This window comes from Trichomonas vaginalis, chromosome III, assembly GCF_026262505.1.
Source record: "Trichomonas vaginalis G3 chromosome III, whole genome shotgun sequence".
NCBI lineage: Eukaryota > Parabasalia > Trichomonadida > Trichomonadidae > Trichomonas > Trichomonas vaginalis.
In genome coordinates, this window is record NC_067205.1 from 11445113 (window position 1) to 11457514 (window position 12402).

The 12402-nt window shown below is 33.8% G+C and overlaps 6 protein-coding genes across 6 annotated transcripts, besides 2 other annotated features; 1 reads left to right on the forward strand and 5 right to left on the reverse strand.

Annotated features, from left to right (window-relative positions):
- Positions 1–5676: part of a mobile genetic element that runs on past the window's edge.
- Positions 49–1284, reverse strand: TVAGG3_0682870 (uncharacterized protein; the record flags this gene model as incomplete). Its single annotated transcript, XM_051242773.1, has 1 exon — positions 49–1284. The coding sequence occupies one exon, from the start codon at positions 1282–1284 to the stop codon at positions 49–51; it is 1236 nt and encodes a 411-aa protein (XP_051089360.1).
- On the reverse strand, positions 1313–2101 carry TVAGG3_0682880 (uncharacterized protein; the record flags this gene model as incomplete). The annotated part of the gene is made up of 1 exon (XM_051242774.1): positions 1313–2101. One exon carries the CDS (start codon positions 2099–2101, stop codon positions 1313–1315), a length of 789 nt encoding a protein of 262 aa, XP_051089361.1.
- TVAGG3_0682890 (protein of unknown function, DUF4106 family) lies at positions 2106–2642 on the reverse strand (the record flags this gene model as incomplete). Its single annotated transcript, XM_051242775.1, has 1 exon — positions 2106–2642. The coding sequence occupies one exon, from the start codon at positions 2640–2642 to the stop codon at positions 2106–2108; it is 537 nt and encodes a 178-aa protein (XP_051089362.1).
- Positions 3019–4626, reverse strand: TVAGG3_0682900 (protein of unknown function, DUF4106 family; the record flags this gene model as incomplete). The annotated part of the gene is made up of 1 exon (XM_051242776.1): positions 3019–4626. One exon carries the CDS (start codon positions 4624–4626, stop codon positions 3019–3021), a length of 1608 nt encoding a protein of 535 aa, XP_051089363.1.
- Positions 5677–7193: 1517 nt separating the features above from the next.
- Positions 7194–7875, reverse strand: TVAGG3_0682910 (protein of unknown function, DUF4106 family; the record flags this gene model as incomplete). Its single annotated transcript, XM_051242777.1, has 1 exon — positions 7194–7875. A coding segment is annotated over one exon (682 nt), but the record flags the coding sequence as incomplete, so codon positions are not given.
- Positions 7876–11075: 3200 nt separating this feature from the next.
- Positions 11076–12379: a mobile genetic element.
- TVAGG3_0682930 (Mariner transposase) lies at positions 11172–12299 on the forward strand (the record flags this gene model as incomplete). Its single annotated transcript, XM_051242778.1, has 1 exon — positions 11172–12299. One exon carries the CDS (start codon positions 11172–11174, stop codon positions 12297–12299), a length of 1128 nt encoding a protein of 375 aa, XP_051089365.1.
- Positions 12380–12402: the final 23 nt, after the last annotated feature.

Sequence of the window (12402 nt, forward strand, 5' to 3'; positions counted from 1 at the left end):
ATTTTTCTGTCATCTTTTCTATCGGATAAAAAAATATTTTTTTTAAATTTACTCAGAAAAATTTTTCTTTGTATATACACCATTCTGAACATCTAAAAGACTTTTGACATTTGCCAAGAATGTTCGTTTAGACGCTGTCATATAACCATATTCTTGACAATATTGTTTATACGAATCGTACAATGACCTTTCATCTAAACACTCAAAGTTAGTCTCATCTATAAACAGTTCATATACACTCTTGTTTGCTTCTAACAATGTTTGTCTCTCTTCGGTATATGGAATTTGTCTTGGATTGAACTTTGAAATATCTAATGTCATAAAATATGAGAACAAGTGGTTGTAAAAGTCAGATGTCAAAGTTTCTGACAAAGCGTCAAAATATTCAGTATCTTGCATATGAGAATCTGACGTTCTGACAACTACATATCTTCTGTCAGAACTTTCTAACTTCATCGGAACAACATTGTTTGAAACCATAATGAAGTTTGCAACATTCTCACAAACTCTTGAGTCTTTATACTTTCTTTCAACAACTCCAACTTTGTCTGTTATAAGACTCTTCAAAGCATCTGAGTTCAAAACTTTTGTTGTATCTATACTTTGAAGTTCATTGCAAACTATAAGTTTCATATTCTCTATTGAGGAGTTAAATTTACCGCAGATGTTTTCTAAGTTTGTCATATTAGGGTTCGAATAGCCCTCTAACAGTTTGCATAAGATATCTGTAAAGAATGTGTTCTTACCAGTTCCTTGTTTTCCAATTATAATGAGAGCAGTTTCATTTTTAGCACTTGGATGTTGTAAGATGTTTGCAAACCAACATAAGATATACTCATAGACTCTTTCGTTTCCATTGCATATAATTTCTTTGACATGGTCTAACCAAGCTTCTATAACATTTTCTTTCCATTCTACTTGTTCGTATTTATATCCAGTGAAGATAGAATAGAAGTTTGGAGAAGGTGTATAAAACTTTATACCACGAACTGAAAAATCATCTAACTTTGACAATAAGATATCCCAAGCATCTAACATCTTCATGCCAACTTGTACAACTTTTATTTTCTTAAGTTTCTGTCTACATTCTTGTTCAGACACTATCGTCGCTCTTGGTTTGTTAAAGACAACATCCCATTCTTTCATGACATAACATTCTGGGGCAGAGTCGACATAAATGACTAAACGTTTCAAATTCTCGACTGCTTTGTTATAGTCTCTAAATGGACACATATTTCTGAACGCTTGGAAGTCATAAAAATCTGAAACATCTATTCTGTACATTTTTATAAAAATAAAAAAAATATTTTTTTTATTCTTGAGCTATTTGTTGCATTTGTTGTTCTTGAGCTATTTGTTGTTGAAGTTGTTCTTGTAATACAATACTTTCACCAGTTGCATCTTCCAATTCGAAACTTTCTGCCGTCATTGACAAATACATAGGACATAAAAGTTTTACAGGAACAAAGTTTGCGTCAACTAATGTCAACGTTATACTTGCCAATGTGTTTGAGTTCACTAAGGTTGAAAATTCTGCATTCGAATGAACAATAGGCAAACCAGCAGAGAAAGTATTGTTTATACGCATAAGTATCTTTTGGTCATAGTAGTTTCTGTCGACATTCGAATAACACTTTGAACCTAAGTTTGAAACAATATATAAAATAGGTGTACTTAAAGTCAATGGAACAGACATTCCTTGTATGACACCTTTTCCTGTTATAGGAAACTGTTGGTAGTAAAAACCAGATATAAGTTTTGTATTATAGCTCATATTGTTTATAGTAAACTCAGTCGGACATCCAAACATAATGAAACCTGCTCTAGTTGCAGCACATGTTACATCCGTCCTTAAAGTATTAAATAAGTCAACAAAACCTGTTGGTGGTATATCTGAGTAAGTATCTTCAAAGGAGTATTTTTTACCATTCACAACAATAAAATCTTCTGGTGTCAAAAGAGCAAAACAAGCTTTAGTCGTCATTGTGTTTAAAGTTAGTTTACAATATCGTCCTTGAGGACTTTGTAAGTTTGTTGTTATAGAATTATATGACTCAGGGTTTTTAGTCGTAATAGTATAAACCACTATGTCTTCTGCCATTTACTTAGCAAATAAATTTTAATGAAATGTTGTGGTCGTCAAATATTTTTATAACGTCTGGGAAACTATACTTTAAGTTCAACGTTTCACCTCCTTTCATAACGTATATCTTGTCAATGACATTATATGAAACACCACAGCAACTAACGTCGGGTTCTATTTCTTTGATGTTTATATCGTCTGCCTCTGTCAAAAGTTTCAATAGTTCTTTCAAAACTTCATGAGGTGCAATGACATATGAGTTCACTTTTACAGGGTTGTGTTCGACCAAGTTTAACATTATACCTAAAGCTTGACAAATCTTCTCCTGAGTTTGAAGTTTGTCTTTCAGTTGTTGGTAGTCGTTTCGAATATCTGCAACAGAACTTAAGTCTCTGCTAACTTCAGGGTATGTTGGTTGTTCTTTTACAGGAACTATTGTTATACCATCTTCGTCTTCGTATGGTTTCCCCACTTCAACATCTCTGTCTTTGACATTGACAACAACACTTTGACTGTTTGTTTGAGTTGGTGAATTTAACTTCACATCTGCCATCGCCATTAAACCTTTTGAAACACTTACGCTTCTATTTTTCGGAAATGACATTTTACTTAGAATAAAAAGATGGACGTATTCGAGTATCTCTTCGAATTGAAGCAGAACAAAGTTTACACACACAAACAATACAAATACATTGACAGAATAGTTCTTTACACAAACAATGGAAAATGTTATAGAATAGCAGTCTTTGCTGAACCTAAATATTTTCATAAAGCAAAGAAAGTTGGTATAACTGAAATGGTGAAAGTTCTTGAAGCAGACAAAAATATAACTTCAAAACTTACAGATATTTCTAAAGGTAAGTTTATAATACAATTTTATGTCAAAACTGGCGTACTGTCAATATTTGACGGAGAGAAGTCAGTTCAAGAACAACTTACTGACCTGCTGCCAAAATCTGCTCGATGGAAGCTGTCGTTATGCCAATCTGAGGAGCCCCAGCAGGTTTCATCGAACGAATCTTCAAAAGAGCATCTTCCGTGAAAAGTGCTATTGGTTTTGTAAACTTCTTTGCTTTCAATTCATCTGGACCGTCTCTGTCACCAGTATATTGTATTTGAACTGTACCAACAGTTGAAATACCACCCATAAAGTCTTCTGAGTCAGCAAATGGAATGCCAAGCCAAAAGTTTGAACGGTCTCCATTTGTATATTGAGTTTTTTGACCTCCTGTATGGGTCCATACTTTCACATATGGCATAATAGAACTTTGCATTTCAGGGTTAATGGTTGTTGTGAAGTTGTTGTTAAAGTTCATAGCATCTAATGTCAAGTTGTATGACCTCATATCCTCAACTGTAGAATATTCTTCTCTTGGATAATATTTGCCATCTATGTTTATATGATATTTAATACCAGGGTTGTAGAAACAAGAATAGTCATTTATAGTTCGTCTGAACAGTACAAACATAGTATCTGCATGTTTCATTGCAGTTGTTAAGGCAATATCTGTTCTTGCACCTGGGTCAGCACTTTGGTTTCCAACTTCACCTGCAAAGTCTTTGACAGATATTTGGTGTATAGGGAACATAAGTGGAACTGCAATATATTTGGCAGCTAAAGCATTTGAAATATCTGGGTCCAACATATAGACTGCAAGTCTGCTTTCTATTCTCTTGCATTCAAATTTTTCGCATGTGAACTTAACTGGGTCCCAAGCAGTTCCAGCAGCATTGAAATAATAGTTTACTTCAGTGTTGAGGTTTGAGAAACCAAAGTCTAAGTCAACTTTGTCTTTGCAAAATTCGGCGAATGACGTTTGATTTGCTCCCTTTACGTCTGTAAGAGTGAATGGGTCTTGTGTTGGTGCAATGACTAAGTTATTTTTGCTTGGAGTAAGTTCAATAGAAATTTTTCCTGCCCAGTTTGGCAAGTATCTTAAAAACCTGAAGATGAGGAAAGATGACAAAGGAACTCTAAGTTTCAGTTTTACTTTAGTGGCAGCAGTTCCATCTGAACCAGAAAGGTTAACATAAACTCCTGGAACGTTAGGGTCAAGTCTTCTTATTTTCTCAATATTTGCATACTGGTCTGTTTGTTCTCTAGCTTGTGGTTGTACTGAGTTTCTCAAAGCGAACCATTCATAGTTTGCCCATGTTACTGTTTGAACTAAGTCAGAGTTAGAATATATCTTATATCCCATGAAAACTTCTGGAGCATATTGGTATCCGACATAGAAAATTCCATTGCAACCTTTCTTGTCAGACAACTTGGCAGAAGGTTTTATTTCAATGTCTTGTTCCACGTATAAGAATGAGTTGTCAATAGAAATAATATGAAACCTGTCGCAAGCAATATCTACTGTTGTTGAAGAACCTTCTCCAAACTCACCTACGTTTCCATAAGAAACAGCAGTTGTATATTCGTAAGTTCCAGGAACTATTTCTGACCTTCTAATGGCATTGTCGCATTCGTTATACCATTCGGAAACATTTCCGTTCATGGCATCCAAAACTGTTGGCGTTATATTCTGAGCGGCGTACATTTCATATGGGTAAAAATATAGAATAGTTGGATTTATATATCATAATAGAACCCACTCGTACCAAGCTTTACTTTCTTCCTGACTGAGTTTTTAACTCTTCTTTTTCCTTCATTGCCACTACTTTCACTTTGTTCTTCACTACTTTCACCACTTTCTTTTCTTCTTTGGTAACTTGCCCTCTGCTTCAAGTTGTTGCATCTTTGCCTCATGTTCACCTAGTATGTTGTAAATTTCCCATGTCCTTTTTGCCTTTGGGCTCTGGTCGCCCATCTCAGGTAACCTATATCCTAGAAAGAGTTTGTCATAGTTTGTATTTGAGTCTTCGCGTATTGTTTGCATGACTCTTTCCTGAGTTTCTGGTTCAAGCTCTTCAAACAGTGCCTGTCCATATGGAATATGCTCGTTTCCAAATATATGTTTTTGTAGCCATTCTGGTTTTCTTTCCATGTTACCAACAATATCTTTTGTGAATGGGAAAGCTTTTACCCAATCTTTCAGTCTTGCGTCGTTTATTTCTGTAGTTGGTTTTATTTTGTCAAGGAACATGTTTTTCAATACTAACATTTCATTTGGTACTGTCCATTTGAGTTTTCTTAAATATTCATCCCTTCTCGGTTCATTGTCTGCAAAGTAAGTTTTTATGACATTTTGCAAACTTTCGTTTGCAAGGTCATGTACAATAGGTTCTCTTCCTTCTCTCTCCCTAACTTTCTTTCTAAACTCTTCACCAAATATACCATCTCTATGGTTCTGTGTAGTTCTTTGAGATAAATGTTCTAGAACGTCAGGTGTTATATTTCCATCAGCCATGTTCATTTCATACTGGTTCAAAATATCTGCATGTTTCATATCTTTCAATGGCATTAAAGCCGCGCTGAAAATACCAGCTATATCTTGTTCACCATTGACTTCCATTGCGTCTACAACTTCTTGGAATTGTGGTTGTAAGTTTATGAACCACCTATCCGGGTTAGCTTTATGACCCCATCTCATTGTAGTTCCATCGTCTGCAGAAACAAAAGTAGGTTTGTTTCCATCTTGGCTAGGTTCTGAATGAACTTTAAACAATGTTTCATTTCTATATGTTTTCTTGAAATTTAACCTTTTATCTTCACCGAGTTCATCCGAAGATTGAACGTTAAATGCTCGTAAGTAAAAAGGGTTGTTGTATTTGTGTACATTTTTTTTCAGTTCTTCCATTCTATGCTGAATATTTTCATCTGGTGTTGGAGTCTTTTGTATGTCGGCAAACATTTTTCGATATTCTTCTACTATGTCAGCCGAATTTTTTTTAGACTCTTGGAAATATTCCATATTCTCCGCATACTCTTGTTGAGGGTCAAGATTTTTCGGCTGTTCCAAATCTTCATCTAGTTCTGTGAAGTTAGTTTCCAAAGGAGTGACTTGTTCGTTTCCTTCAGGCTCTTCTAGCTGTTGTTGCTGAACTATTTCTTCCATGTCTGGTTGTATCTGAACTATTTCTTCCTGTGGAGTTTCTTGTACCTCATCTGCTGGCATTTCATATATTCCGAGACCGTTTTTAACAATTTCCCTATCTACGTCATCCGCATTCATAAGCTTTTGTTCTTTCGTTCCGTCTCTATTTTTTACGCGTTTCATGACGAAAGTTGAATTGTCATTTAGCTCTGACATCAAATATCTCGGAGTAAATTCGTTCATGTCATTTGGATGATATGCTATTAAATCATATCCCTTAGCGAGCTTGTATTTTCCAGGTTTGAAATTATATCCCATTTGGTGCTGAGTCATAAAGCTAAATAGGTTCGGGTCAGTATTTCCATCCTTGAACTTTCTAATAGCTTCTTTATATCTGTCACTAAAGTCAACAGTATCTGGGAAACCACACTCTTCCTTCAGCATTTTTAAGAATTCTTGGTTTCCTTGTTCTGTTTGTGCAGGGTTTTGAACTGTTGGTTGTGGAGGTGGTTGTTGTGCTGGTTGTGGAGGTGGTTGTTGTGTTGGTTTTGGTGCATGCCTGTGTCTGTGTCCATGTGACGATGTAAATGTTTTAGGTAGTCCTGGTGCAGGTGCTTCTCTTGGAGGGTTTGGTGGTATATAAGTTCCACCAGCTGGCACATATGTTCCATCTGCAGCATAATGTCCTACCTGACTTTTCGTTCTTAAGAAAGCATTTACTAGGTCTGTTTTGGTCTGTTGTAACTCTTTTTCTTGACTTTCCACAACAGTTGCTCTAACGGCGTCATAGGCACTTTGAACTGCCTGTCTCGTTGCTGCATCTGTTATTTTCGTCATATTTTGTGCTACTTCTCTTAACTCGTTGTCGAAACCTTCAGACTTCAGTTTCTTTCCAGATGAGAAGTCGTTCACTAGTTTCACCTTACTATGAAGAGCTTCGAAGGCGTTCTTAAAGTCAGCATTTGTTAAAGCTTCATTTGAACTGTCTTCATCCGCTTGTATTTTTGTCCTTATTGACCCTATAAGTTGGGCTGCTTTAGCGTTGGCTTGGGCATCTAACCAGTCATTATTAGCTTTTATATATTCTGCGCTTTTCATTGCCTTTTGCATAGCCGCGTCGTTATTTTTACTTTCTTGTGCTAAGTTTTCATACTGTACGGTTTGGTTTTGCAACTGTAAAAGTTTTTCTGCCTTTACATTTGCTTCAACTTCTTTTTTATACTCATCGCTATCCATATATGTCTTCAGGGCTTTTTGTTTTATCTCTTCATCTTTCAGTACTTTATATCGAGTAGTATGGTTTTTCAAATTTATAACATCTTGTTCCATTTTTGCTACTTCTGCTGCTTTTTCTGACACTTTTTTCGCATATTCCTCTGTACTTAGTTCTTTCAGTTGTTCTTCTTTCTTCTTTTTCTCTACGTTTAACTCATTGAGTTTCTTTGTGTGTCTGTCATATTCTAGTTTCTTTTCGTTTTCACTTATTTGTTTCTGTATGTCTATGTTTGACTTTTTGACATCTGTTATTTGATTTTTGAGTGAACTCAAATTCATTTGACTTTGAGGGTTATAAGCTGTTCCGTCTGCAGCTCCACCATAGCCTGCCATTTTCGCTAAAAGTGCCGCTCTTAAACCTCCACTCTGTGCACCAATAACTCGGTTTAAAAGCATAGGGTTGCTTGACATTTGTTGCAACATAGTGGGGTCATTCAGCATTTGTTGTTGCAACTGTTGTTGTGGTGTTAGTCTTACTATTGGATGTTTCAATGCTCCCTTCCTCTTACGTATATTCTTACGTAGCTTACGTGGCATTTTAAGTGAAGTTAAAAACATTTACGATGAAGAAGTTTCGACAAAACATTTACGAAGAAATCATGAAAATTCATGAGGTTAGAAAAGAGGTTAGAAAACGGGTGACATCTCACCTCTTCACCTAAATTATATTTTTGGGTCATTTACGCTCATTACGAAGAAGTCTTGACAAAACATTTACGAAGAAGTCTTGACAAAACATTTACGTTCATGTTTGACAAAACATTTACGAAGAAGTCTTGACAAAACATTTACGAAGAAGTCTTGACAAAACATTTACGAAGAAGTCTTGACAAAACATTTACGAAGAAGTCTTGACAAAACATTTACGATGAAATCATGAGTTTTCTACGATGTTAGAAAACATGTTAGAAAACGTGTTAGATCTAACATGCTAACATAAACATTATTTTTGGTCATTTACGCTCATTACGAAGAAGTTTGACAAAACATTTACGAAGAAGTCTTGACAAAGCATGAAAACATATATAATTTGTGAAAAGCTCCTGGAAGACCCGTATATAAGAACTTCATTTATGTGGGCTAGAGGGCGCAACGCGCCTGGAAGCCCACCCCAAGAAAAAAAAAACTTCATTATATCAATCATCCTCAGGGCTAGAAGGCACGAAGTGCCTGGAAGCCCCACTTCCTTTTTTTTTTTTTTTTTTTTTTTTTTTTTTTTTATTGAGCTACAAATTCAATAGTGAACATGATTTTTAACAATTCCTAATTTTGTCCTCAATTATATATTCACTCACAAAACTTTCACTCAAATCTGTTAATGGGAGTGTCAATATAATATCAATATGCTAATGCTTTCTAGTAAGTTTAATCGTTATCAACGTATTATTTTTTCAAAAGACCTCCATTTTTTACGGCCAACAAAAGTTTCTTATTCTCGACCTTATAAATTTTGGGGGTATTTTGTTTATTATTCAAAACATTGAAAGTCTAGTGAATCGTGTATTGAGACCAACTCATTATCTCTATTTGAGATATGCGCTCAAATCGTTATATTTTTTCATGATCACCAAAATCCTGCAAAATTTTCATAGAACATCATTAAAATTTGGCTAACGTTTTTGTAATTGCTAAACCCCGTCTTCTAAATAATATCTTTTAAGCTTAAAGTGAAAATGATAGGTCGCGTACGAATAATTTAATCAAAAAATCAAATACTAAATACTTAAATGAATCAACCAGTATACGATATGATATCACTATCTGTACATATTGATCTAATCACTAAACAATTTCTGTATAGACAACCAATATTTAAAGCGTAATTTTACTGTATGATATTCTCACAGAAGTATTGATAATGAATATTGCAATATTAGGTCGTTCTCGATTAAATACAATATAATTGAATCATATTATTTTTTGAATAAAGAAATTTGAAAATTGAAATACGGAAATTTTCATGAACAAAATTTCAACAAAAAATTAAAGACAATTTCCTTGGGAAACAGGATTTCATAGCATATCGGAGACATATTTTGATATTAAAAAGAAGAATAAGACTTTGTGAACAGATGGAAATCGTTTTCAATTAATTTCAATTGTCAATATTTTTAGAGAACTACTTCAAATAGTAACTTTTATTTCGATAACAATTTTTGCTTTCAAAATTTATCATAATATTTTTCTAAATAAATTTCACCAATTTTACTATTACATTTTTATTTTAATATGATTAAAAATTGTGAATTGCTGTCCTTTCAATAATTTAACATTTAAACTTTTTGATTTCTTAATAATTATTATCTCTATTCTATATCAAACACTAGTGAAACGAAGAAAAATTTTCTATGCTAGTTTTCTTAACTAATGTAAAATTGATTATTCAGAATTCCTTCTTTCAATTTTTACATATTATTTCGATACGCACTTGAATGTTCCATTTTTTAATTGACCAAATTTCAGACAATTTATTCAATTTTACTTTTCAGTAAAAGCCTATTGCTATAAAGTAAAGCTGATTTATGCTATAAACATTATTTACGTAAATTCTTTATATTAAATATTTCAACTTTGAAAAAAAATATTTTACAATTCATTTCTGATTGAGAAAAATGATTAATAACAAAATAATCCACGACTTGCTATCCACTAGAAAAGTACGCAAATTCACACAACATTCCATCAAGAATGCGGCCGACCATCAAGCAATTCTTAGTAGAATTTCGACTAATGGTGTTAAAATAGATTATGTCACAGAAATTTTAGAAACAACATATGGCGGAAAGTTTAAGGTAGATGAGCTTCTAAAATTTGCACGACTTATTTCTTCCAAACTTCACATAGCGGTTGATCGATTAGCCGCTAGGAATCGGTCCGCTCTAATCTGTTGGTTTTCTGAGAATTGGACTTTAATATATCCACATATCCACTATTTTCATTCCTTCAAGGGTGATTTTTCAATGCATGAAAATTCTCAATTCCAACAAAGTCATTGTCTTCCATCAAATTTTGACCCATCCGATCTTTCACAGCTCCTAAATTATCATTAGTGGGAGTATCCGTCAAGGTTCAAATACATATTATGACCTCTTTTTTATTCTTTCTTTCTCCTTGTTATCTATATCAAGGTTTATATTTGTCTCATAAATGATTTGTGTATTATTAAATTTTTCTTTCCACCTTAACTTCTACTAAATATCTTTCATCTACAAACATCAATTATATAATTCCAAAATAATGTACATTCCTCCATATCATTTGCTTTTACTCATGTTTTACTAGGATGAAAATCTCATATGATTGATAATATATCTTTTTTTTTGCTTCAATTAAAGATTGTCTTCAACAATTTGATCGTTATTCAATTTTTAGCGATGATGCAATTGTATATCATTTGGGTTATTATTTGGTGGCTGTACTATATATGAAGGATTCATTCTTTAAAACATATTCAGCTGATATGTCTTTTTTTAATTTTTTGGTCTTTACCAGTACACCGTCTCAATGGTGAATCATAATATCAAATAAAAACCATATGAATAATAAAAACAATTTTGATGCTTATTCAAAGAGCCTAAGCGAAAACTGTCTATAGCAATATGCACACACATAGACAAGTACACATAACAAGAATATTTTCATTGAATGAAAGCAATAATTAATCCATAGAAAACGGATTTTTATATCAGAAAAAGAGTTGAGAATTAAAGGATAGATAGGGATAGAGTTTAATAATATAGGGTGTCCAAAGGTGCGTTTAGCACAGCGCTCTATATGAGACTATTAAAGGAGATATATGCTGATTATAAATATATAATAAAAAATATGAATATATGTATATGATGAGTATGTTGTATTTTGGCGCCATGCCGGGATATAAAATGAATTTTGAGACAAGAGGCGGTTTCGCGGGAAATTTTGGCGGGATTTTTTTTATTTTTTTAATGAATCATAAAGAAAACATCCTCGCTCTTGCAAAAAAATGCAAAGACTGTAAAAAAATCTACGAGACATTGGTAAAATGCTTCGGTATGGATGCTCCTAGCTATTCCACTGTAACGTATCATGTTAGGATGTATCACTTCATGAACAAAAAGGCGCCCATCATAAAAATTGACAAAAAATCGCCGGATCAAAGAAAAATCAAAGCAATTCTTCAAGCGCTAGATGAAGACCCAAGAGCATCACTCAGAAGGATAGAGGAGATGACAAAGATACCACGTACAACAGTCAGTTATTATCTGCACAATTATTTGAACTACAAACTAGCGTATACACGTTGGGTTCCGCACAACCTTAATTCAGTTCAAAAAAAATCTAGAGTCCAATCTTCGAAAGAGCTCCTCTCTATATTGGGTGCGTATCAATCCAAGAAGTTTCGCTTTTTAGTAACAGGGGACGAGTCTTGGTTTCAATATGCAACAGAAGCCAAAATCATGTGGATCCCAAAGGCTGAAAATCCGCAAACATTCCCGAAGAAAAAAATTGACACACCAATGATGATGTTGTCGGTTTTTTGGGGCGTGAATGGCATCATCGCAATTGATATTCTTCAAAAACCTAATACGATGAATGCTCAGTATCTAATTGACAATGTTCTTACTCAAATTATCAATTCTGATGAGTTTGAGAAATCCAAACAACAAAAACAAAAGTTTGCAATTCATTTTGATAATTCAAGAGTTCACAAAAGTCATAAGGTAATGAATTACTTGTTGGAAAACAATGTCAAAGTTGTTCCAAACCCAATTTATTCACCTGATATTGCACCCTCTGACTTTTATTTATTCGGCACGCTAAAAAAGAGAGCTGAAGGACGCGAATTCGCGAGTCCAGATGATCTTGAAAATTTTGTAAGAGAGCAATTTGAGCAATTTTCTCATGATGATTTAAAGCGTGTCTTTCAAGCCTGGATCGATCGCTGCGAACGCGTGATTGAATCCAATGGTGATTATATTTAAATAAACTTTATATATATGTAACTTGTTTATTTCTATTCGCAGTATTCAGGTTTGTGCTAAACACACCTTTGGACACCCTATATAATATAAACATATATAAAAA